This window comes from Staurois parvus, unplaced genomic scaffold (genome assembly GCF_062004578.1).
Source record: "Staurois parvus isolate SC_StPar_1 unplaced genomic scaffold, SC_StPar_1.0 ptg000202l, whole genome shotgun sequence".
Taxonomy (NCBI): Eukaryota; Metazoa; Chordata; class Amphibia; order Anura; family Ranidae; genus Staurois; species Staurois parvus.
Genome location: NW_028317998.1, coordinates 3,574,060 through 3,596,786, shown reverse-complemented (window position 1 = coordinate 3,596,786; position 22,727 = coordinate 3,574,060). Strand labels below are relative to the sequence as shown.

At 39.8% G+C, this 22,727-nt stretch overlaps 1 protein-coding gene across 3 annotated transcripts in view; it reads left to right on the top strand.

Moving 5' to 3' along the window:
* Window positions 1–15,835, top strand: part of LOC149461452 (phosphatidylinositol-binding clathrin assembly protein-like) — an 88,897-nt gene extending 73,062 nt beyond the window's left edge. For all 3 annotated transcript variants that reach the window (XM_089678293.1, XM_089678294.1, XM_089678292.1), the window contains 5 exons: window positions 2,157–2,277; window positions 4,382–4,405; window positions 5,847–5,903; window positions 11,779–11,886; window positions 14,448–15,835. In XM_089678293.1, the coding sequence (XP_089534419.1) occupies window positions 2,157–2,277; window positions 4,382–4,405; window positions 5,847–5,903; window positions 11,779–11,886; window positions 14,448–14,462 (325 nt within the window). In that variant the 3' untranslated portion in view covers window positions 14,463–15,835. The remainder of the gene's footprint in view (window positions 1–2,156; window positions 2,278–4,381; window positions 4,406–5,846; window positions 5,904–11,778; window positions 11,887–14,447) is intronic.
* The last annotated feature ends 6,892 nt before the right edge of the window (window positions 15,836–22,727 follow it).

Below are 22,727 nucleotides of genomic sequence, written 5' to 3'. Positions count from 1 at the left end.
TCCCTTGTGCCAATTTGGGCACTTAAAGTGGAACTATCCCCCCCAACGTTTCAGTATTTTTTGTTTATATAGCAAAAAAATAAATACAGTGGTGATTAAATACTACCAAAAGAAAGCTCTATTTCTATGAATTATAAAAATTAAATTTGAGTATAGTCTTACAAGAATAAACAATTGGTGATTAAAGTAGCACGGTGCTGAATAGCAAAAAAATATAATTGCTGTGGTCATAATGGGGGTAAAGCCTTTCAGAGGTCAAGTGGTTAAACAATAACATTTAAGCCTTTACAGTAACTTTACTTTCAGCCAAACAGTTTTGGCGTCAACCACTAAAGGGAACCCTTCTTTTTAATTTATCCTCTATGGCACAGATGTCAAACTGGTGGCCCTCCAACTGTTGCCAAACTACAAGGTCTCATAAGGCATTGTAAGATTGACAGTTACAAGCATAACTCCCAAAGGCAGAGGCATGATGGGACTTGCAGTTTTGTAACCGCTGGAGGGCCACCAGTTTGACACCCCTGCTCTATGGACATTGCCTGTGTGTGTATCTGGCTGCTGGGCACTGTTTAGGTCTAAACCATGATTTGAATTTCTCGCCACCATTTTCTAAAGACATGAATTTGATGCAGCTAAATTTATTACAGATACTTATATAGCGCCATCAATCTACACAGCGCTTTACATATATATTGTACATTCACATCAGTCCCTAACCCTCAAGAGATGTACAATCTGAGGTCCCTAACTTACATTCATACATACACATACTAGGGCCAATTTAGACAGGAGCCAATTAACCTACCAGCATGTCTTTGGAGTAAATGAGGAACAAGCGTGCAGGAAACACCCTACTTTCCTGGGGTCTTTCACAGAAGCATTGTAGACAGGCAGCATTGAGCACATTCCCTGCAAACTTTAAATTGAGGGCACAAAATCTGCAGAGGGTTGGTCCAAGCTCATCATTCTCAACTGAAACATAGTTGTGTCTGTCTGAACTGGTATTTTATGGATGGTTAATGCCCTACTAGTAGAGCCTCTTCCTGTTGGTGTTCTTTAAGGCAAATGCTTTCTCTACCTATTGTTGTGAAAAATCCTGCATAACAACCTCTTTATATACAAAGCCCTCTTATTCATGTGACAAGTGAGTTGTGAGATATGTGTCCACTTTCACTGTCAGGCCTACTCAACTAGGGCAGTGCGTACCCCTGGGTTGATTTCATCATTGGACCACTTTGTCTCAGATTTGTACAACTGCAACCTAGTCTTCTGAACAAGTCCTATATGGTAAATACATGTTTTGGTCAAAAGGTTCTCATACTTCATTTTGGGAGTCCTTAGGTTGCTTAATTATTAAGCTGAGCCCCTCGATGGGCAATAGAAAACATGATCTTTCTATTCACTGTAAAATTGAGTTAACAGAAAAGGATTTTACAGTGATTACAAAAATCCTGATTTTCAAGGATTAACTTCAGTAAGGCATGTCCAGGTCATTAGGATCCTAATCTTAATCTTTGGCTGCTCCTTTCTAGTTGTACACGTCATTACATTGGGATCTGCTGCACCGTTACTTCCAAAAACGTTTTGACATTAAGGGCCCCCTTGCACATGCGCATCTTTTAAAACATGTATTCTCTTGCTTTGAGGCATGCTGCTTTAAGGTAGCCTGATTCTTTTTAATGGGCAGGCCATGCAATGCCCAAGAAATTGCAGCTGTTGTATTTTTGGCAGTGCAGCACGTCAGAATACATGGTTTGTGCACTTTGGTGTGCTCTGTAGTACAGGAACAATAGCAGCTTAGTGCATGTGTGCATTGAGATGACATTTTAAATGAATGTCACTGCAATGTACCTAGCACTATGTGTTAGAGATAACCACAGTGCACACGTATGAAGCCAGCATTTATGTTCCAGCTGGAAAAAAAGCAGCCCACCTGTAGATAGGGTGTTTCGTTGTTGTGAATTGTCAGTGTGTTGTGCTGAGACACTGTAACGCATTCTGAGACACTATAACTATTGATGTATGTGCATACTTTTTTGTATGAATTCAGTAAAATGTGATTGATGACCTAGTTGACAGATGGACTATGTGATAGCTAAGATTTTCAACCTGATTAATAAACAAGAGATATGAAGTATTTGTTGCTGGTCTTTTAGATCTGATATGCAGTGGAATCAGCCTACTGAGAAAAAACTTACTGGTGGGACAAACTGGCAAGCCAGAACAAGCACTTCCACAACATGGAACCCTGCCCCTGTAGCTCCTGTTTCACAAGTGGTGAGTTATACATTTTGTCATTACATATAAGATTTCACATAGCCTATTTAGAAGTTTTGACTGTGGGCTTTTGTGCCATTATAAAGGCTTATTTTGTTAATTCTAATTTTGTATTTTTTTGGCTCAGAGTTGAACAAGTTTTTTTTTTTTTTTTTTTTTTTTTAAAGAGACACTGCTACCTTATCCTTCCTGGGTAAAGTGGCTGGCTGTGCCTTTGTAAACTCCTAATACTCACCTTTAAAGTACTCCTTATATCCTCCAGCAGCGGTCATTGCGTTCTGCTAGCAGGGAAGGCTCCCCACCAGGTTCAGTCAGTGTTGATGGGGGAGCAGTTTTCTTTTCTATCCACTTGTGATGGAAGGAAAGAAAATTGCATAATCTATGGGCTTATTTAGCAAGTCTTTTCCCAAATGCACTTGCTATGTGCAGGATTCGCCTTCATTATAGCCACCTGATCGCTCTCAATTTTGTAACATTAAAAGGAGAAGCTTGAGCATTTGTACATTGTTTTGCTGTGGTATGTGCAGAATGGGGCCTCTGCTAACATCTGTGGTGAAAGGAGAATATACTGGATATAGTACATCAAAACTTTTGTCCACCAGTAATGAAATGGATCTTCCCTTCTTGTACCAACATATATCACAGTATATTGATGTAGTAGCCATCATGCTGCATCTTTACAGTTTAAAGCTGTTGAAAGTGGCATTTTTAATATTGCTCGTGTCCTGGCAAGGGAAGCTTCAAGTGATTGTCTTTTTATGAAAGTTTCAGTATTTGTAATATGGACAGTTTTTTTTGTTTGTTTTTTTTTATGTATACAGGTGAAACTCGAAAAATTAGAATATCGTGCAAAAGTTCATTTATTTCAGTAATGCAACTTAAAAGGTGAAACTAAAATATGAGATAGACTCATTACATGCAAAGCAAGATAGTTCAAGCTGTGATTTGTCATAATTGTGAAGATTATGGTTTACAGCTCATAAAAACCCCAAATCCACAATCTCAGAAAATTAGAATATTGTGAAAAGGTGCAATATTATAGGCTCAAAGTGTCCCACTCTAATCAGCTAATTAAGCCATAACACCTGCAAAGGGTTCCTGAGCCTTTAAATGGTGTCTCAGTCTGGTTCAGTAGGAATCACAATCATGGGAAAGACTGCTGACCTGACAGTTGTGCAGAAAACCATCATTGACACCCTCCGTAAGGAGGGAAAGCCTCAAAAGGTAATTGCAAAAGAAGTTAGATGTTCCCAAAGTTCTTTATCAAAGCACATTAATAGAACGTTATGTGGAAGGGAAAAGTGTGGAAGAAAAAGGTGCACAAGCAGCAGGGATGACCGCAGCCTGGAGAGGATTGTCAGGAAAAGGCCATTCAAAAGTGTTGGGGACTTTCACAAGGAGTGGATTGAGGCTGGAGTCAGTGCATCAAGAGCCAACACACACAGACGGATCCTGGACATGGGCTTCAAATGTCCTATTCCTCTTGTCAAGCCGCTCCTGAACAACAAACAACATCAGAAGTGTCTTACCTGGGCTAATGAAAAACAGACCTGGTCTGTTGTTCAGTGGTCCAAAGTCCTCTTTTCTGATGAGAGCAACTTTTGCATCTCATTTTGGAAACCAAGGACCCAGAGTATGGAGGAAGAATGGAGAGGCACACACTGCAAGATGCTTGAAGTCCAGTGTGAAGTTTCCACAGTCTGTGTTGATTTGGGGAGCCATGTCATCTGCTGGTGTTGGTCCACTGTGCTTCGTTAAGTCCAGGGTCAACGCAGCCGTCTACCAGGAGATTTTGGAGCACTTCATGCTTCCTTCTGCAGATGAGATTTATGGGGATGCTGACTTCATTTTCCAGGAAAAGACTCTAAGATTCTAATTTTCTGAGATTGTGGATTTGGGGTTTTCATGAGCTGTAAGCCATAATCATCACAATTATGACAAATCACGGCTTGAACTATCTTACTTTGCATGTAATGAGTCTATCTCATATATTAGTTTCACGATATTCTAATTTTTTCGAGTTTCACCTGTACATGAAATCATTTTAGTATGTATTTGTTTATGGTAATTTTGTATTTTTATTTTAATTAACATGTCATCATAGAATGGAGTCCACTACCCTGGATATGTAAGTTATGCTCACCCCCTGTTATCGTTAGATTGTTACATTTTCTCCACTACTATGTTTTTAAATTTGCCTTTATTCCTTCTGCTGCAGTATAAAAGTGTGTGTGTGTGTGTGCGTGCGTGCGTGCGTGCGTGCGTGCGTGCGTGCGTTCTTTGGTTTCATTTGAGGGTATGTACATCCAAATTGGAGGAAGGGTTTAGGAATTACAGCTCTTTAAGAGTAGCCACCCCCCTTTTTCAAGGGACCAAAGGTATTTGGACAAATGAATATAATCATAAATAAAATGTTTATTTGTAATATTTTGTTGAAAATCCTTTACTGCCAATGACTGCCTGAAGTCTGGAACCCATGGACATTACCAAAGACTGGGTTTCCTCCTTTCTGATGCTTTGCCAGGCTCTAACTGCAGCTGTCTTCAGTTGTTCTTTGTTTGTAGGTCTTTCTGCCTTTAGTTTTGCCTTCAGCAAGTGAAATGCATACTCAATTGGGTTGAGATCAGGTGGTTGACTCAGCCTTTGCAGAATATTCCACTTCTTTCCATCAAAAGCTCCTAGGTTGGTTTTGCAGTGTGTTTTGGATCATTGTCCATCTGTACTGTGGAACAATCAACTTTTGGCTGAATCTGGGCTGACAGTATATCTCTACACACTTCCGAATTCATTCAGCTGCTTTTGTCACATCAATAAACACCAATGACCCAGTGCCACTGAAAGCCATGCATGCCCATGCCATCACACTGCCTCCACCATGTTTTACAGATGATGTTGTGTGCTTTGGATCATAAGCTGTTCCAAGCCTTCTCCACACTTTTTTTCCTCCTGTCATTCTGGTACAGATTAATCTTAGTTTCATCCGTCCAAAGAATGCTTTTCCAGAACTGGTCTGGCTTTTTTTAGATGTTTTTTGGCAAAGTCTAATCTGGCAAAGTCTAATCTTATTACTAGTTTGCACCTTGTGATGAACCATCTGTATTTGCTCTTGACTGTAGACTTTGACAATGATACACCCGCCTCCTGGAGAGTGTCCTTCACTTGTCTGGATGTTGTGAATGGGTTTTTCGTTACAATAGAGAGGATCCTTTGATCATCCACCACTGTTGTCTTCCGTGGACATGCATGACTTTTTATGTTGCTGAGTTCACCAGTGCGTTCTTCTTTCCTCAGAATGTACCAAACTGTTGATTTGGCCACTCCTAATGTTGCTGCTATCTCTCTGATGGATTTGTTTCATTTTTTAAGCCTTACAATGGCTTGTTTAACTTGCATGGACAGTTCCTTTGAATGCATGATGAAACAGCTGAAATTGCATAGTGGGAATTTTGTAAAACTAAAGTTGAACTTGCACTTTAATTGTTTTGGATGAAGGTGTGTGAGCATTTTTTCTGTTGCTAGAGAAAAAAAAAGTGACAATGTAATTTATTTTTTCAATTTTATGTTTCAAGGCACCTCCAACAATGACCTATCCAGTACCAACACCACAAGTGCCTGTGTATGGAATGGTAGGAAAATTGTTTAATTTTGTTTTAGTTCTGTTCAGTTTTTTTTTTGCAGATGTGGACTACTCAATTTAAGTTCAAATTTATTGTGTTGTAAATGGTTCTAATTTTACATAAATTGTTTCATTTCTACTAGTTTTGATTGAAACCATATGCTGGATTAGCCAGTTTTGTTTAAGGTGACCCTATCAGTAAAGTCAGTTCAGGCAAAAAGAATATCTGCAAAACAAGATGGTGAAAACTTGCCTTTTGCACTATCTGTGGTGACAAACAGCACTCCATTTAAGAGGAATACTTCACTGAAGTCTGCTGAAAGATAAACACTTCAAGGAATGTCAATCTTCTGTGTCATCTGAAACACTTAGTGACTTACCCCCGCCACCTTCCACGTAATTGTTCGCTCTCAGGAGCTCAGTGAATTCGAGCATGCTACCATGATAGGTTGCCACCTGTGCAATAAGTCCATCCGTGAAATTTCCTTGCTACTAAATATTCCACGGTCAACTGTTAGTGGTATTATAACAAAGTGGAAGCAACTGGGAACAACAGCAACTTACAAAGTGGTAGGCCATGTAAAATGACAGAGCGGGGTCAGCATATGCTGAAGCACACAGTGCACAGAAGTTACCAACTGTCTGCAGAGTCAATAGCTAAAGACCTACAAACTTCGTGTGGTCTTCAGATTATCACAACAGTGTGTAGAGAGCTTAATGGAATGGGTTTCCATTTACCGAGCAGCTGCATCCAAGCCTTGCATCACCAAGTGCAATGGAAAGCATTGAATGCCCTGGTGTAAAACATGCCACCACTGGACTCTAGAGCAGTGGAATAGTGTTCTCTGGAGTGACGAATGTGTCTGAGTTTGGTGGTTGCCAGGAGAACTGTACTTCCCTGACTGCATTGTGCCAAGTGTAAAGTTTGGTGGAGGGGGGATTATGGTGTGGGATTGTGAAGGGAAATCTTAAGGTGTCAGCATACCAAGACATTTTGGACAATTTCTTGCTCCCAACTTTGTGGGAACAGTTTGGGGATGGCCCCTTCCTGTTCCAACATGACTGCGCACCAGTGCACAAAGCAAAGTCCATAAATACATGGATGAGTGCATTTGGGGTGGATGAACTTGACTGGCCTGCACAGAGTCCTGACATCAACCCGATAGAACACCTTCTCATCCGATATCGGTGCCTGACCTCACAAATGTGATTCTGGAAGAATGGTCAAACATTCCCATAGACACACTCCTAATAATTGTTGACAGCCTTCCCAGAAGAGTTGAAGCTTTTATAGCTGCATAGGGTAGGCCACCTCAATTTTGAACCCTACGAGACAAAGACTGAGATGCCATTAATAAAACGGCATTTTGTTATTATGCTCTTGTGGAAGACTGCTGAGTGCCCACCACGTCTTGTGATATGATTATATTTGTGTGGTGCACCAAGGTGTATATGTGTTTACACACACTACATCTAGACTGCCACAGGATGTTCGTACTGAGATCTGTATTTAACAAATGTTGATGAATTTTAAGCTGATCTATGTGCAAGTTGTCCTTGTACCCTGATGGTGATTTTTACAAAGTTCAGCCATATTAAACTTAAACCTGGTACACACAGGAAGTTTTGTTATTTTTTCATTCAACCCAGTGGGCTGAATGGAAAAAAAAAAAAAACCATAAGGAATGCCATACTAACACATCTAGTGTTAGTACGGCAATCTCCCTGCTGAGCTATTGTGTTCTGACACATGGCTGTGAGTGCTGATCGGATACTGGTTTTCCAGCATGCTTGTTCTACAGAAGCTGGTTCTGATACCTGCTTCTGTTGGACAAGGAGTTGTACAGGTGGGCCGAAAATTGGCCGGTTCCTGCCAAACCGATCGTTTTTGGCCCATGTGTACCCAGCATTACATTTGGCTGCTGACACCTCAGTCCCTGTGGCTGGGACTCTTGCTCTTGGTCTTTACCTTGCTTGCTATGGTGTCTAGCCTTGATTCTCATAAACCTGAATGTGCTGTAAAGGTTTTTCCACTTCTTTCCACATTTATTTGCAAAAAATGGGATTTCCTGAACAAGCAATCCCTTATCCCTAAATGGTTCCAGGTGCTCTGTCATTTAAGGACCATACTGGCAAAAAGTTGGAAGCACATTCTTAATTCCTCTACTCCTTAGTGGGATCATCCTTTAAAGTAAAATTAAAAGCAAAACAAAAATAAATGCGTGAATAGGTAGGCGGTAAAATATGTTGTGACAAAAGTAAAATTATCTATTAATAACATAAAATAAATGATAATCCTGAACACAATATGATGAAAGTGAACATATTTATAGTGACCGTCCCATAGAGAGGTAGTCCCGTATGTGACGATCGCGGCATCAGACCCCAGCCCTTCTCATCAGACTCGTGACCAAAGGACTAGCCAATCTAAAACCGTGCTGTCACTTGCATAACAATGCCACGTCCAGCTGCACGTTGCACAAAGATTTTCCAGCTAATGGACCACAATCTGTGTACCTGCAGCCTGGGAGCGATTGTTACTGGGTCAGGATAATTACGCAATTAACCCTTCACACTGCCACAACCTCCTTTCTGTACAGTGAAAGAGAAAACTTGGCAATATCAGCAATAACACTATGATGTTTGTATACACAATGTCACTGCAGACAGATGTATGTAGACGTTTTAAAACACACAGTAGTGCTCTTCAGAGACAGGGGTTCTTAGTTTGCATTAAAGAGCCTTAGAAACAGTTCAACACTTTCAGAAAGTAAGATTTATTACTAAAAGGGTGCAATAAAATATATATATATATATACATATATACACATACATATATATATATATATATATATATATACACATACAGAGAGCAATAGCACAGCAAAGAGATAACGGAGGTTTAGAGAGAGTACTTGCCAAAAGTCCTGGTTTAAGCAGATCAAGTTTACTGAGCCAAAAGGGTGCCTTATCTCCCAAAGTTGGTTCTGATATTAAAAGGGAGGATTCTTCAACTTCAACACGACCTACTCAACTTAACTTAACCTTCTGCTCCAAGCATAACAGCCTTTCTAGGAACTCAGCAGGGTGTCTCCTTGAAGCAGAGAACCAATCGCCTCATTTGGGGAGGGTGTTGGAGGCAGAGACCCAAGCTAGAACCAAAATCCCTTCGCAGCTTATATTATGACCCACAACTTACCCTCGGTGCATGTAGCAGCCTAGCCACTAATAGATATGCAGAAGCATCTGCTGAACGTCTAGATATGAAATATGACATACCTGCTTGAGGCGGTTAAGGAGATATCATTTTCTGCTCTCCTGTAGATTTCAGCTAGGGGGTGTAATATATCAGGCGACTTGTATTAAAGTGACCAATCTGAATATATGCTTGGTCTCCTTGTAAGTCTTTCATATTCCAAGATATGAAATCATAGGGGAAAGTGGATTTTGAATGTGATGTCTGTTTTACGGCTTATCTGGAATGTCTTTGAAGCTTAGTGAAGGACTTGGTTTATGGCTTTACAATATCTCAGATTGAGAAGCTAACAGACACTCGGGCACCAGCTAGTGGGATTTATAACCATTAAGCTCTCCCGCTGAGCCTGTGATCTCTGGCATCATCCAGACCACATTCCTGAGGGAGGGGGGAAATTGGAGGGAGGCTTGTTTGGGAGTAGAAATGATATAATATGGAGGATCCTTAGCAAGATGGGTGACCGCGTCCATCTCTGTATGCACAATTGCTACACCGTAGACCAAAGATTTCCTCTTTCACCTCGTGCAGACAATAAGTCAATTTCTCACTCACCAGAAAAAAAGTGTATTATTTATTGAAAATTGTAAGTAGATAAAATTTCGATGCACTCACATGTATTGGTGCCCAGAAACCGGCACCAGTCTGTGCAGCCTGTGTTTGTATTATTTCCAATGGCGATGGCTGGCATGCGCTCCAAGCCTCGCTTTTGGCGGGCCAGATGTGACATAATAGGAAACAGGAAGTGACGGGATCATGCTTCTACGTAAGTTTCGCTTGGCGGCGTCCTCAGGAAGTGCTGTAACAAGAAGCTGCATAGATTTGTCTCCTGACCAGAAGGTCTGACCGTAAATGCAATAAATGCCTTGTTAGCACCGTGGGATAACTATGCCCTGATCTATACATTTCCTCTGCTGAGGCTATGACATCTTCTGCTTTGCAGGATTGAATGCAATCTAATACTCCACTTTGTCAGTGGTTGAGGGTGGGTGTAAGAGTGAACTGTCAGTGGTTGAGGGTGACTTTGATGGTTTACTGGTTAAAACCCAGGTTCTGAAAGACATGAGGCATTGTGGATTCTGTTATCCCAACACTGATTAAAGATCATAAATCTGCTTCTCGTAAGAGTTATCAAATGTGGAAGGCTTATTATTTTGGGGGTTCCCACACGTGCTTTTTCAGGGGCCTTGGTCTTTCTTTCCTCCAAGAACAATGTTTAGCCATTAGCATTAGGTGTCTGCTGTGTCCTTTTTCAACCTCCTATTGCTGGTAATTCACTAATTCTTACGGTCTCTCAGGGAGTTGCATATGTTCTCCTGTTGGGTTCTTGACTACTAAAATGTACTGTCATTACAAAAACTCATTCTCTAAGACATTTTCTTAACACTTCTATCCCATAAGCTAGCTTTTCTGGTGGTCATCACTTCTGCTAAACCTGGTCTCCAAGTTATCAGAATTTTCCTAAGAGAAATTCTGGATCTAAAAGTAAGATAACCTCTAAGTGGATTCAACAGAATGTTGTTGAGGCCTATGAGTTGCTATAGCATTGAGTTACCTCTTGGGCTTTTTTTTATTATCGCATTGTTTTTCAAAGGGCTCCTTCACCCCATACATGCATGAAAACTGATGGGAAAACCACACACATTTCACTTGCAGAGACATGAGTTTTCATCAGTTTACATCAGCTTTCATGCGAGTTTCAGTGAGTTTTTATGCACATTGACATCATTTTTCATGCACATCAGTTATGTGCCCTGTTCACACCATGGTGTTGATGTCACATCAGTTTTTTTTTTCCCCACACAGAAAACTGCATACACGTTGCAGATTCCTGCATAGAAAAACTCAGTACATTATACCAGTGTTGTAGTGTGAACAGGGCACATAGAGAACAATTTTTTTTTGTGACCTTGCAGAACAACTGACGTCTCTGCACATGGTGTGAACGTGAGGTTTTACAAGGTCAACACATCTGCCTCTGCCTTCTGACACAAAGTTCTCCTAGAGCAGGGGTGTCAAATTGGTGGCCCTCCAGCTGTTGTGAAAGTCCCATCATGCCTCTGCCTTTGAGAGTCATGCTTGTAACTGTCAGCCTTGCAATACCTGATGAGATATGTGGTTTGGAAATAGCTGGAAGGCCGCCAGTTTGACACCCCCTGTCCTAGAGAAATTTTAATGCCCTTCTTTTTATTTCCTTATTTTGGATTTTTCTTGTTGGCCCACTTGGTCTGTTACTACCCTTCCTTTTCTTTATTGGGTTGCTTTTGGGTGTTCCTACGGTGTTTAATACTACAGTATAAAGCTGTGTCCCTCCATGAATGATGGAGAAAGTAGAATTATTGTACTTGCTGTAAAATCCTTTTCTTGTAGTCCTTTAAAGGACAAGGCTCTGTCACCTCATTTGTTATCTTTCCTCTATGGACTGTATGCTACAATGGTCAAGGTGGGAGGGGTTGCAGCCTTAAGAGGCAGGTCTTGGGTGAGGTTTTATGTGCCTATTTCTCCTGTAGGCAGCAGTATAATCCTATGTTGGTTAATAACCTCAAACTGTGGGACTCCAAGAAGAGGCTTTTATGTATTCGTACAAAAATCCTATGCTTCCTATAATTTTGTATTTTCCTGTCTTTTTAAGGTTCCTACACAGATCGGGGCAAATCCTCTCATGGTTCCTCAACCAATTCTTTATACACAGCCTGGAATCACACCAACAAATCCATTTGCACCTGTAACTGGAGCTCAGGTATTTGAAATAACTACCTTTTTAATGTTCTCTTAATTCTATAATAATTAGATTTATTCAAAGTTGATGTGAAGCACGTTTCACAAACACATAGGGTATAAGTGAAGGCATGCACTATGATCAAAGTTTTTGTTTGGGTTTGAAAAAATAGAATGTAACATGTTTAATGTATTTTGTGGTCACATGACCGGGATTTGGATTGGGCTGAGGTTCAGATTGTCACTAAATTCAGTTTAATTCCCAGATGCATTTGCAGTAATCGGGCACTGTGAAGAGGTGTACTTTAAACGCTTGCTGCCCACCCACAGTACATTTACTGCGGGTAGGTGGCTTCTGCTGGATTCAGGCTGACCCACGCTGTCACTGGCTACAGCACAATTTTGTTAGCAGGTCCCGGCCAATGATTTATGGCTGATACCTACTGAACTGCTGTAGCCAATCACAGTGCAGAGTCCTGTGTTTACAAACACACAGGGGTCTGTACACAGATCAGTTCACAGATCAGATCAACCAGATCTGTAGGTAAAAGCAGCACATATTACACACTTTACAAATGTTAGGTACACAGTTAACCCCTTGATTGCTCCTTGATATTAATACATTCCCAGCCAGTGTCTTTAGTACAGTGACAGTGTACAGTCAAGGTGTGGAATTGTTTTTTAAAAACTACTTGTGCAAGGTCCTAAATCGGGTCGCAGTCTACTTGTCCCTCTAGTCAGTCTACTTTTCCTGAAAAAGAAAACATTTTAACCAAAACAGTATTTAAATGTGAGGTGCTCTTAGGAGTGTCTGGGGCTTTTAAAAACTTAAGGGGCTTTATGGCGAATTAAACTTTTAATGTTTTAACATTAAGTTGTTTATCTCCTACTTACCTCCCTGCCTATCTCCAGCACCGCACCCGTGGACTAGCAGGCAGGGGAGAGACCCTGCAATGTGATGAGCACCGATTGGGTGCTCATCGGGAAAGGGGAGTGTCAGGATCTCTTAAAACTCAGCAGAAGTGTATCTGCTTAGTGAGTAAATGAGGCGCCGACCCAATGAGAAGAAAACACTATATTCTTTCAGGGTACCCTCGCACATGGAAACACTTGGGTGCTCAGTGCAAGTGCATGCTGAGCAGCCAAATCAAGCTCTGGTGTCTGTTTCGTTAAAGAATAAGTGCACCTTTTAAAAAAAAAAAATATATATTTTTTTTTTTTTTGTTAGGAGCATGGAAAAAATTGCACCAGCAATCAGCAGTCAATGAACTACCAGAGCACTCAACAGCGCTGTGGTAGTTCATTGAGAACTACAAGCCAACATCCACAAAGGTTGTTGGTACTTGTAGATTAATTCACAGAACCCTGTGAATGACTGATGTGGCCGTTTCCATGCGTATGCACCCTGACGTTTGCATTTACGTTTGTATGTGTGTATAAAAAAAAAAACTAGTAACTATAGAAGGAGGAGTATGTATGTATATGGTGGGGCTCAAAATTTTGTATGTGCTTAGGTGTAACTTTTTAAGTTTTTTTTTAAAATTCAAAAAAACTTTTTCCCTTTTTTTTAATTTACATTTCAGGTGCTGAAAATAAGCCCGTTCCTCGCCACTGGTGCCACCGCTCAGTAATTTTCAGCCTTACCTGAGAAACCACCGAACGATCCCAGTGCTGGGCATAGAGATAAGTGAAGGAAAAATGTCCTCCACTCATCTCTATGCCCTTGGAGGACCAGAGTGATGTCACTTCCGGTCCTGGTGCTATGTAAACTAGGCCTTTTTTTTTTTTTTTTTTGAAGCACTACATCAATGCTTTTTTTGATCTAATGCTTTACATTGTAGAGGAGAGATGTATCTCTCCATAAAAAGGACCTGTCACTAATTATTTCTATCACAGGGGATGCATGCATTCCGTTATGATAGGAATAAAGGTGATTACATTTTGTTTTTTAAAGGGACAGTGTTAATAAATAAAGTTTAAAGTGCCCCCATCCCCCCCCCCCGTGCTCGCACGTAGTGGTGAACGCATACATAGGACACGCTCACATATGTAAATGGTGTTCAAACCACACATGTGAGGTAAAGCCATGAATGTCAGTGCAAGAGCATTAATTCTAGCACTAGACCTCCTCTGTATCTGTACACTGGTAGCCTGTAGAAATTTTTCAAGTATCACTCATGACATTAAGTACTGTAGTTTGATGCCATTCCACGATCGTGCGCAATTTTAAAGCATTACATGTTGAGTATCTTATTTACTCGCCGTAGCATCATCTTTCACAAAACAATATTTACCTGAACTTGTTTTGTAAAATCATTAAAGTGTATTTTTTTCCAAAAAATATATGTTTAAAAACAGTCCAATTCGGTTTCAGTTTTTGGCTAAGTGCATCCTGAATTTTTGCTTTCGGCACCAGAATTTTAATTTCAGTGCACCACTAATTACTAGTGTGTGTGTATGCATGTATATATGTATGTGTGTGTGTATGTATAAATAAATATAAATTCCAGTATCTAGTATTGTAATTGTTAATTAGATTTTCTTGATCACTTCAATTTTTTTTTTTTTTTTTTTGGTGAACAGATGCAATTCATGTGAAGCCACCAAAGCAGCAAGGATGCGTCGACAACCAAAAACTGGTTACAAGTGAATGGCCAGTCTCTCACCAACATGGTCTTTATCAGGGCACCAATGTATTTCTGGTGTATTATAAAGTACCCATTCTATGAACTGCAGTGCTTTAGAGGATGCTGATTATAACTATCCCTCTGCCATGGAATCTGATGTGACCTGCTTTGACTGTGCAAAGCTGCTCTAAGACCACATTCTACTTTCCTTCTATTATACTGGTGACAGGCAAAAATCGGATATAAAACATTTCCTAATGTGAACATTGAGGTGCCTTTGTCCAACAACACTCATGAAAGGGTTTTGTAATATATTTTGGATGTTTTTCCCATTCTCTATTTTTAAATTCCTCTTCCTGTTTTTCTTTCTGATCATATAACTGGCTATTCTGAAGAGTCTGCTCAGTTAACTGAACAATAAGATTGGCAGGTTTTATGTGCGCTAGAATATTCTCACACAATCTATATTGTGTAGTTAGAGAACAGAGTATGACCTTCATAAAGTCAACGACAGGAAAGCTTACAATTTTATACTGTGGCGATAACATGAAAATGAACTTTGGAAATGCACAAAACAGTAGAGAAGCCAATGACAATGCAATAAGATGTCTCATCGCTTCAGAGTCCATAATCACTTCATTAAATGGAAACCTTTTTCTTCTGTTGCTTTCAAGTTGTTTGTTTATGTTATGCAACCTGGCTCTAATAACACTTTTTGCTTTCCTTTTCTGTGTATTTTCCCCTTTAAATCCACCCATGAGTTCACTGTGTTGGAGGCATTGCAAATAATAGGACGTTTTCTTTTTCTTTTTTTTCTGCCACCACTTAAAAAAAAAAAAAAAAGTTTGTACTTTGTAAGCATTCAGGAAGAGCCCTGTAGCTCTTACTATTTGTGCCACTTTACTTAAAATACAGTAAGTAAATTTTTTTATTGTGTAAATATATATTATATATACCTGAAATAATTTCTTCAGTGCTGATGCATCCTTATCTTTAGGTCTTTTCTTGAAGAAATGTCCTTTCAAAAAGGATTTTGAAAATGTGCTAATTGTCTTTGAAAAAATTAGTTAATGCCAAATGAATTAAGTAGATTAAATGTATCTATTTATTTAATCACAACAAAGCATCAGAATATGCCCAGAATGCCACTTGACTTCATTATTATTATAGCCATGTGGCAGTGGGTAGAAAGAACATCAAAGCAAAGGTAAATCATGACACTGGTGGCCAAAAATAAACTGGATATTCCTGTGTGTTGAAAAAACAAGTTATCTCCTCTTCAATTCCAGTGCTCAAAGAATGAAATTTCAGTATGTTACAATAAAAATGATATGTGAACTTTTAGCATTTGTATCTGTTCTTGGAGGACTTCCCCAACTTCTAAAGGTGGTTACAGAATACAAACATAAGGAGTTCTAAAACTAGTTGTTTTTTTTTTTTAATTATTATTGCGTGAAAGAATAAATCTGTACACTTTATAATTTTAACATTGAAATGTCTTTGCTGTTTGTGGCATTTTTTGAGATACATTGGGTATAGAAAAGAATCAAACCCCCCCCCCCCTTAAAGTAATCTTGTTTTGATGTTTTGCAGCCTTCTGAAACAAAGACACAGTTTTTATTTTATCCATCTGTATTTACTCAGTACAACTTATAACATCCAAGTGAAAGATATAACACCAACATGTCACTGAGTTGGAAAAAGGATCACACCTTGTGTCAGTATTTTGTTGAACCACCTTTTTCCTTTAATTACAGCCTTTAGTCTGTTGGGATATGTCTATACTAACTATGCACATCTAGACTTTGCAATATTTGCTCACTCTTTGCAGAACTGCTCAAGTTCAGTTCATTTTGATGGCGGCTGTTTGTGGACTGCAATCTTCAAGTCACTCCACATATTTTCAATGGGGTTTAGTTTTGTACTCTGACTAGGCCATGCAAGGACATTCAGCTTTTCTACTTCAACCACTGTGTGGTCATTTTTGCTCTATGCTTTTGGTCATTGTCATGTTGGAAGGTAAACCTTCTTCCCATTGACAACTTTCTGACAGAGGGCAGCAGACGTTCCTCAAGAATTTGATGGAGTTTTGCCCCATCCATTTTCCCTTCTATCCTGACAAGTGCTCCAGCCCCTGCTGCAGAAAAATGACCCTATACCAGGATATTACCACCCTCAATGCATTATTGTAGGAATGGTGTTATTTAGATGGTGAGCTGTATTAGATTTCCTCCAGACATATCGTTTAGTGTTGAGGCCAAATCATTAAATGTTAGTCTCATCTGACCATAACACTTTTTTCATATGTTCTCAGAATCTTCAAGGTGTGTTTTGGAAAAGCTCAGTCATGACTGCTTGTGGCCTTTTGAGGAGTGTTTTTTTTTTTTTTGTTTTTTTGCAACCCTCCCATACAAGCCACATTTGTGGAGTATTTATGATATTGTTGTCACATGCACACAATGATCACTTTGTCATAAATTCCTGCAATTGCTTCAGAGTTGCTGTAGGCTTCTTGGTAGCACCTCTGACAAGTTTTTCCTTCTGGTTGCTTCATCCAGTTAGAGCGGTGTCCTGATTCAGGAAGGGTCTGTGTTTGACCAAATACCTTCCACTTCTTAATAATAGACTTCACTGTGTGTCTAGGCATTTATAAAGCCTTTGATTTTTGATTTTTTTTTTATCCATCTCCTGACTTGTGCTTATCCTGGAGATCTTTTGACAGTGCTTTGCCACTCATAGATGATTGTTTGCTTCAGCTGCACTATCGGGGACAGAAATGCTCCAGGAAAGCTCTTTTCATGCTGAGCTAATCAAAATGACCACCGCTGATCACAGTTGAAAGTCAAATGGCTTTGTGTGCCATTGAGAATGTGATTAGCTACACATGATTGAGTTTACAAGTAATTTTTAGGAGGGGAGGATCCTTTTTCCAACTCAATGACTGTTTTTTTATTTTTTCTGACATGTTATATCTTTCACTTGAAAGTTAAAAATATAGGAGTAAATACAGCTGGATAAAACAACAACTGTGTCTGTCTTCATTTCAGGCTGCAAAGCAACAAAATATGATTATTTTAAAGGGGGGTGATTGTTTTCTATGCCCACTGTACATACACACACCAATCCTATTTTCATTTTTCTTCAAGAACTAATTGAAAAGCAAGATTCCTACAAAATGCTCCTTCCCCGATGTCATCTTCAGAGCACAACTGACATCTCCTTGTAAGACTTTAACTACCTCCAGTGCTGAGCAGTACTGGCATCTCACATACATGTAAAATCATTTTTATTTTTTTTTGCTAGAAAATTACTTAGAACCCCCAAACATTAAATGTTTTTTTAAACAGAGGCCCTGGAGAATAAAAGGGTTGTTGTTGCAATTTTCTTTCTCCTATGATATTGGAGCAGCTTTTTATCGCATGCAAATTAGAATAAAAATACACTATAATGAATTTTATTGCACTCAAGCACAATATAATCCATATTTGCTTGTAAGCAAGGTGGGGGGGCTTTAAAAAGTCTATTGTTCATTGAAGGACACAGTTGAACTTCTCACGTCTGGGTTTTATGCTTCCTTTAGGAGCAGGATTCTAGTGCAACTTAAACTAAAAGCATGCCTAGGGGGTAGCACTCTAGTGTTAACCAAACTCCTCATCTGGAAAGCACAAGGAGCTAAGTGAGCGCTAAAATGGCTAAGCTGCTGAAACACCAAAAAGGTACCAAAAAAGCCTTCCAGCGCATCAATATAAAATGGGTGCAGCGCTATATATATATATTACACACAATAATGAGTGTCAAATAGAATAATCACATGAAATCTTAAATAAATCAAAAAATATCACAATAATCAATCAAATACAAAGTGACTGGTGATGCGCAACAAGGTGATATTATATCAACCATAAAGTGATTAAGTGATGCCGTAAATCTTTGTCACTGTAAAGTGACCACTGGTGCTAAATAAAGTGCTAATATACAGTCCGGTCCATAAATATTGGGACATGGACACAATTCTAACATTTTTGGGTATTTACATCCAAATCAGGTTACATCCCACTTGTTAAGGGACCAAAAGTAATGGGACAATTGGCTTCTCAGCTGTTCCATGGCCAGGTGTGTGTTATTCTCTCATTATCCCAATTACAATGAGCAGATAAAAGGTCCAGAGTTCATTTCAAGTGTGCTATTTGCATTTGGAATCTGTTGCTGTCAACTCTCAAGATGAGATCCAAAGAGCTGTCACTATCAGTGAAGCAAGCCATCATTAGGCTGAAAAAACAAAACAAACCCATCAGAGAAATAGCGAAAACATTAGGCGTGGCCGAAACAACTGTTTGGAACATTCTTAAAAAGAAGGAATGCATCGGTGAGCTTAGCAACACCAAAAGACCCGGAAGACCATGGAAAACAACTGTAGTCGATGACCGAAGAATTATTTCCCTGGTGACAAAAACAGCCTTCACAACAGTTGGCCAGATCAAGAACACTCTCCAGGAGGTAGGTGTATGTGTGTCAAAGTCAACAATCAAGAGAAGACTTCACCAGAGTGAATACAGAGGGTTCACACAAGATGTAAACCATTGGTGAGCCTCAAAAAAGTTCTGGAGGAACATCCTATGGACAGATGAGACCAAGATCAACTTGAAACAGAGTGATGGGAAAAGAAGAGTATGGAGAAGGAAAGGAACTGCTCATGATCCTAAGCGTACCACCTCATCAGTGAAGAATGGTGGTGGTAGTGTCATGGCGTGGGCATGTATGGCTGCCAATGGAACTGGTTCTCTTGTATTTATTGATGATGTGACTGCTGACAAAAACAGCAGGATGAATTCTGAAGTGTTTTGGGCAATATTATCTGCTCATATTCAGCCAAATGAGAACGCATTGGACGCCGCTTAACAGTGCAGATGGACAATGACCCAAAGCATACTGCAAAAGCAACCAAAGCATTTTTTAAGGGAAAGAAGTGGAATGTTATGCAATGGCCAAGTCAATCACCTGACCTGAATCCGATTGAGCATGCATTTCACTTGCTGAAGACAAAACTGAAGGGAAAATGCCCCAAGAACAAGCAGGAACTGGGGACAGTTGCAGTAGAGGCCTGGCAGAGCATCACCAGGGATGAAACCCAGCGTCTGGTGATGTCTATGCAATCCAGACTTCAGGCTGTAATTGACTGCAAAGGATTTGCAACCAAGTATTAAAAAGTGAAAGTTTGATTTATGATTATTCTGTCCCATTACTTTTGGTCCCTTAACAAGTGGGAGGCACATATGCAAACTGTTGTAATTCCTACACCGTTCACCTGATTTGGATGTAAATACCCTCAAATTAAAGCTGACAGTCTGCAGTTGAAGCACATCTTGTTCGTTTCATTTCAAATCCATTGTGGTGGTGTATAGAGCCAAAAATGTTAAAATTGTGTCGATGTCCCAATATTTATGGACCTGACTGTAAATGGTTAAATGTCCATAAAAGTGATGTCTGGAAGATCCAGTGATGATCTTCAATTGCTGGTGATCAATAACATCTATCTATGGTATGGTGATGTGCCCAGTAATGTAAGAATTATATGATTATGTGCAATAGCACGAAACACGTCACGCCGCCGACACCACGTGGGTCCTGGCTGCCATCTTGGATTTCTACACATGGTCAGTGATGTTTGTTCTCTTATATCTGCAATATATGGAATAAATACATTCCATTTAAGCAGTATCACGCTATTAGCCTCCTTTTTTTGGGCTCTTTGTGAACTTTAACAACCCACAGAGCTGCATTAGGAGGATGACAGAGATATTGCTGACAGCAGAGGAAGCAGTGAGGGAACTCCAGACCAGACCATACATACCCTTAAAGGGACCTCCAGCTGATCCACTGAGCGTGTATATCTCTAAATGCGTAATTTGATTGCGTTTCTGGTGAGTGCGCAATTCTTATATTACCGGGCATATCATAACATTGGATAGATGTTATTGATCACCAGCAATTGAAGATCATCACTGGATCTTCCAGACATCACATTTATGGACATTTAACCATTTATATTAGCACTTTATTTAGCACCAGTGGTCACTTTACAGTGACAAAGATATATGGCATCACTTAATCACTTTATGGTTGATATAATATCACCTTGTTGCACATCACCAGTCACTTTGTATTTGATTGATTATTGTGATATTTTTTGATTTATTTAAGATTTCATGTGATTATTCTATTTGACACTCATTATTGTGTGTAATATATATATATATATATATATATATATATATATATATATATATATATATATATATATATATATATATAGCGCTGCACCCATTTTGTATTCAAACTCCCCATCTGCAACCCAAGATTCTTTTTTTTTTTTTCCCCCACCAGGGTCCCTTGACCTCTAACTCTCTTGTTCACACTTCTATCCATGGGGCCACCCAGGTTGCTCCCCCCTCTAAGCTTCTATTGCATTGGAATCCAAATTTTGTTGGCCTTACAAAACATTCATCCCTTGAAAATATCCAGAATATTCCTTTCTCAACCTTGTCACAAAAGGTGGCTTTCTTGGTGACAATACCTTCTGCCCATCAAGTATTCAAGCTCACGGCTCTTTCCTGTAAGTAGCCCTTTTTAGTGTTGCAATAAGGACATGGGGGTTCTTTGTCCCCTGGCTGTTTTCCATCCTAAGGTGGTATTGATCTTACACCTTGATGGTGGACATAATACCTTCTTTGTGTCCTCTTTCTTCTCATTCAAGAGCAGCAACTCTTCATTGCCTGAACGTAGTCCATGCTAGTAGGGTTTATGTCTCAGCTACAGCATCTATTCAGAAGTCTAATGCTGTGTACATCATTCCGGAGGGTCCAAGACCAGGTCACGCTGATTCATCTGCCACCATTTTAAAATGAATTCGTAGAACGGTGATCAAGGCATATTCCTTTGTGGGCCGGGAAGTTCATTTTCCAGTTACTGCACATTCTTCCAGGACGCTTAGTGCTTCCTGGGATTTTCATCATTCTGCTTCAGTTGTTTAGATAGCTACCTGGTGGTGAGGTTACACATTTATCAAGGTTTATAGGGTTGATCTAGCTGCTTCTGCTGATTCCAGCTTTGGCCGGAAAGTCTTGCAGGCGACAGTGTGAGTTCTGCAGGAAGTGGTTAAGGGCTTGTTCACAATGAACAAGCCCTAAAGCTGCAATGCGCTTTATTGCATTGCACTATGGTGCATGATCATAGCTTGTTCAATTTAAATGGGCCCCAAAAGCAGGAAAATTGCTCCTGCTCAACTTTATTTTTACCAGTACACCCTTCAATGGACATTTGTGTTGTGGTGTTCTGCGGTTCACTGAAATACAGGTACATTCAGCACACGTTTGGGTGTAAACAGTCCCTTAGTGTCCCATAGAGGTTGAGTTGTCTGTTGCTTGGAACTCAAATATTATAAATGACACTGTCCTCGCTGCTGAATGAGGGGTAAAACTGTTGTTAAAGGGAAAGTGCAATGATTTTAGGTTTTATTTTATAAATTTGTTTTATATACTACATTTTCACTCTTTATATTTTTAAAATAAAGATTTTATTTAAGTATTTAATACATGGTGCACATTTGACACAAAATTCAGAGCTTTGAGTTTTCAAGGGATCGATGAAAAGTTATAGCTGTTTGCTTGCAGGCACTTTCTCTAATTGAAACGTTGTATGCCTCATCTGAGCAAAGTAGGAGGTGATAAGTTGTTCCTCCATATCCACCTCTAGATATACAGTTAAGCTTGAGCTGTTGTGCTATGTGAACACCTTTAGTGGACATCCATGTAAAAGGTAAGTTCCCCTTTACACATATTTCCCAGAAACGGTCCATGTGCACCACAATGTGTCTTGTTCCCCAAACAAATACCCACCCTTAAAGCTGCTGGCACCATTGTCCTCCCTAATCCCTCCTGCAGATGACAGGATTTACCCAATGTTGGATGCGTGGCTCCAGAAATCTACGAATGAGCACTCCCTCTCCACCCTGCGCATGTTGTGCAGTCTGCTTTCCTTTACTCTAGCTCAGTGTTTCTCAACTCCAGTCCTCATGGACCCCAACAGGTCATGTTTTCAGGATTTCCCGCAGATGAAACAGCTGTGGTAATTACTAAGGCAGTGAAACTGATCAAATCTAAACAATATGGTAGTGTGACCAGAGCACCCCTACCTAGAAAAAGGAGGTTACTGAATGATCCACGCGGAGTAATATGGG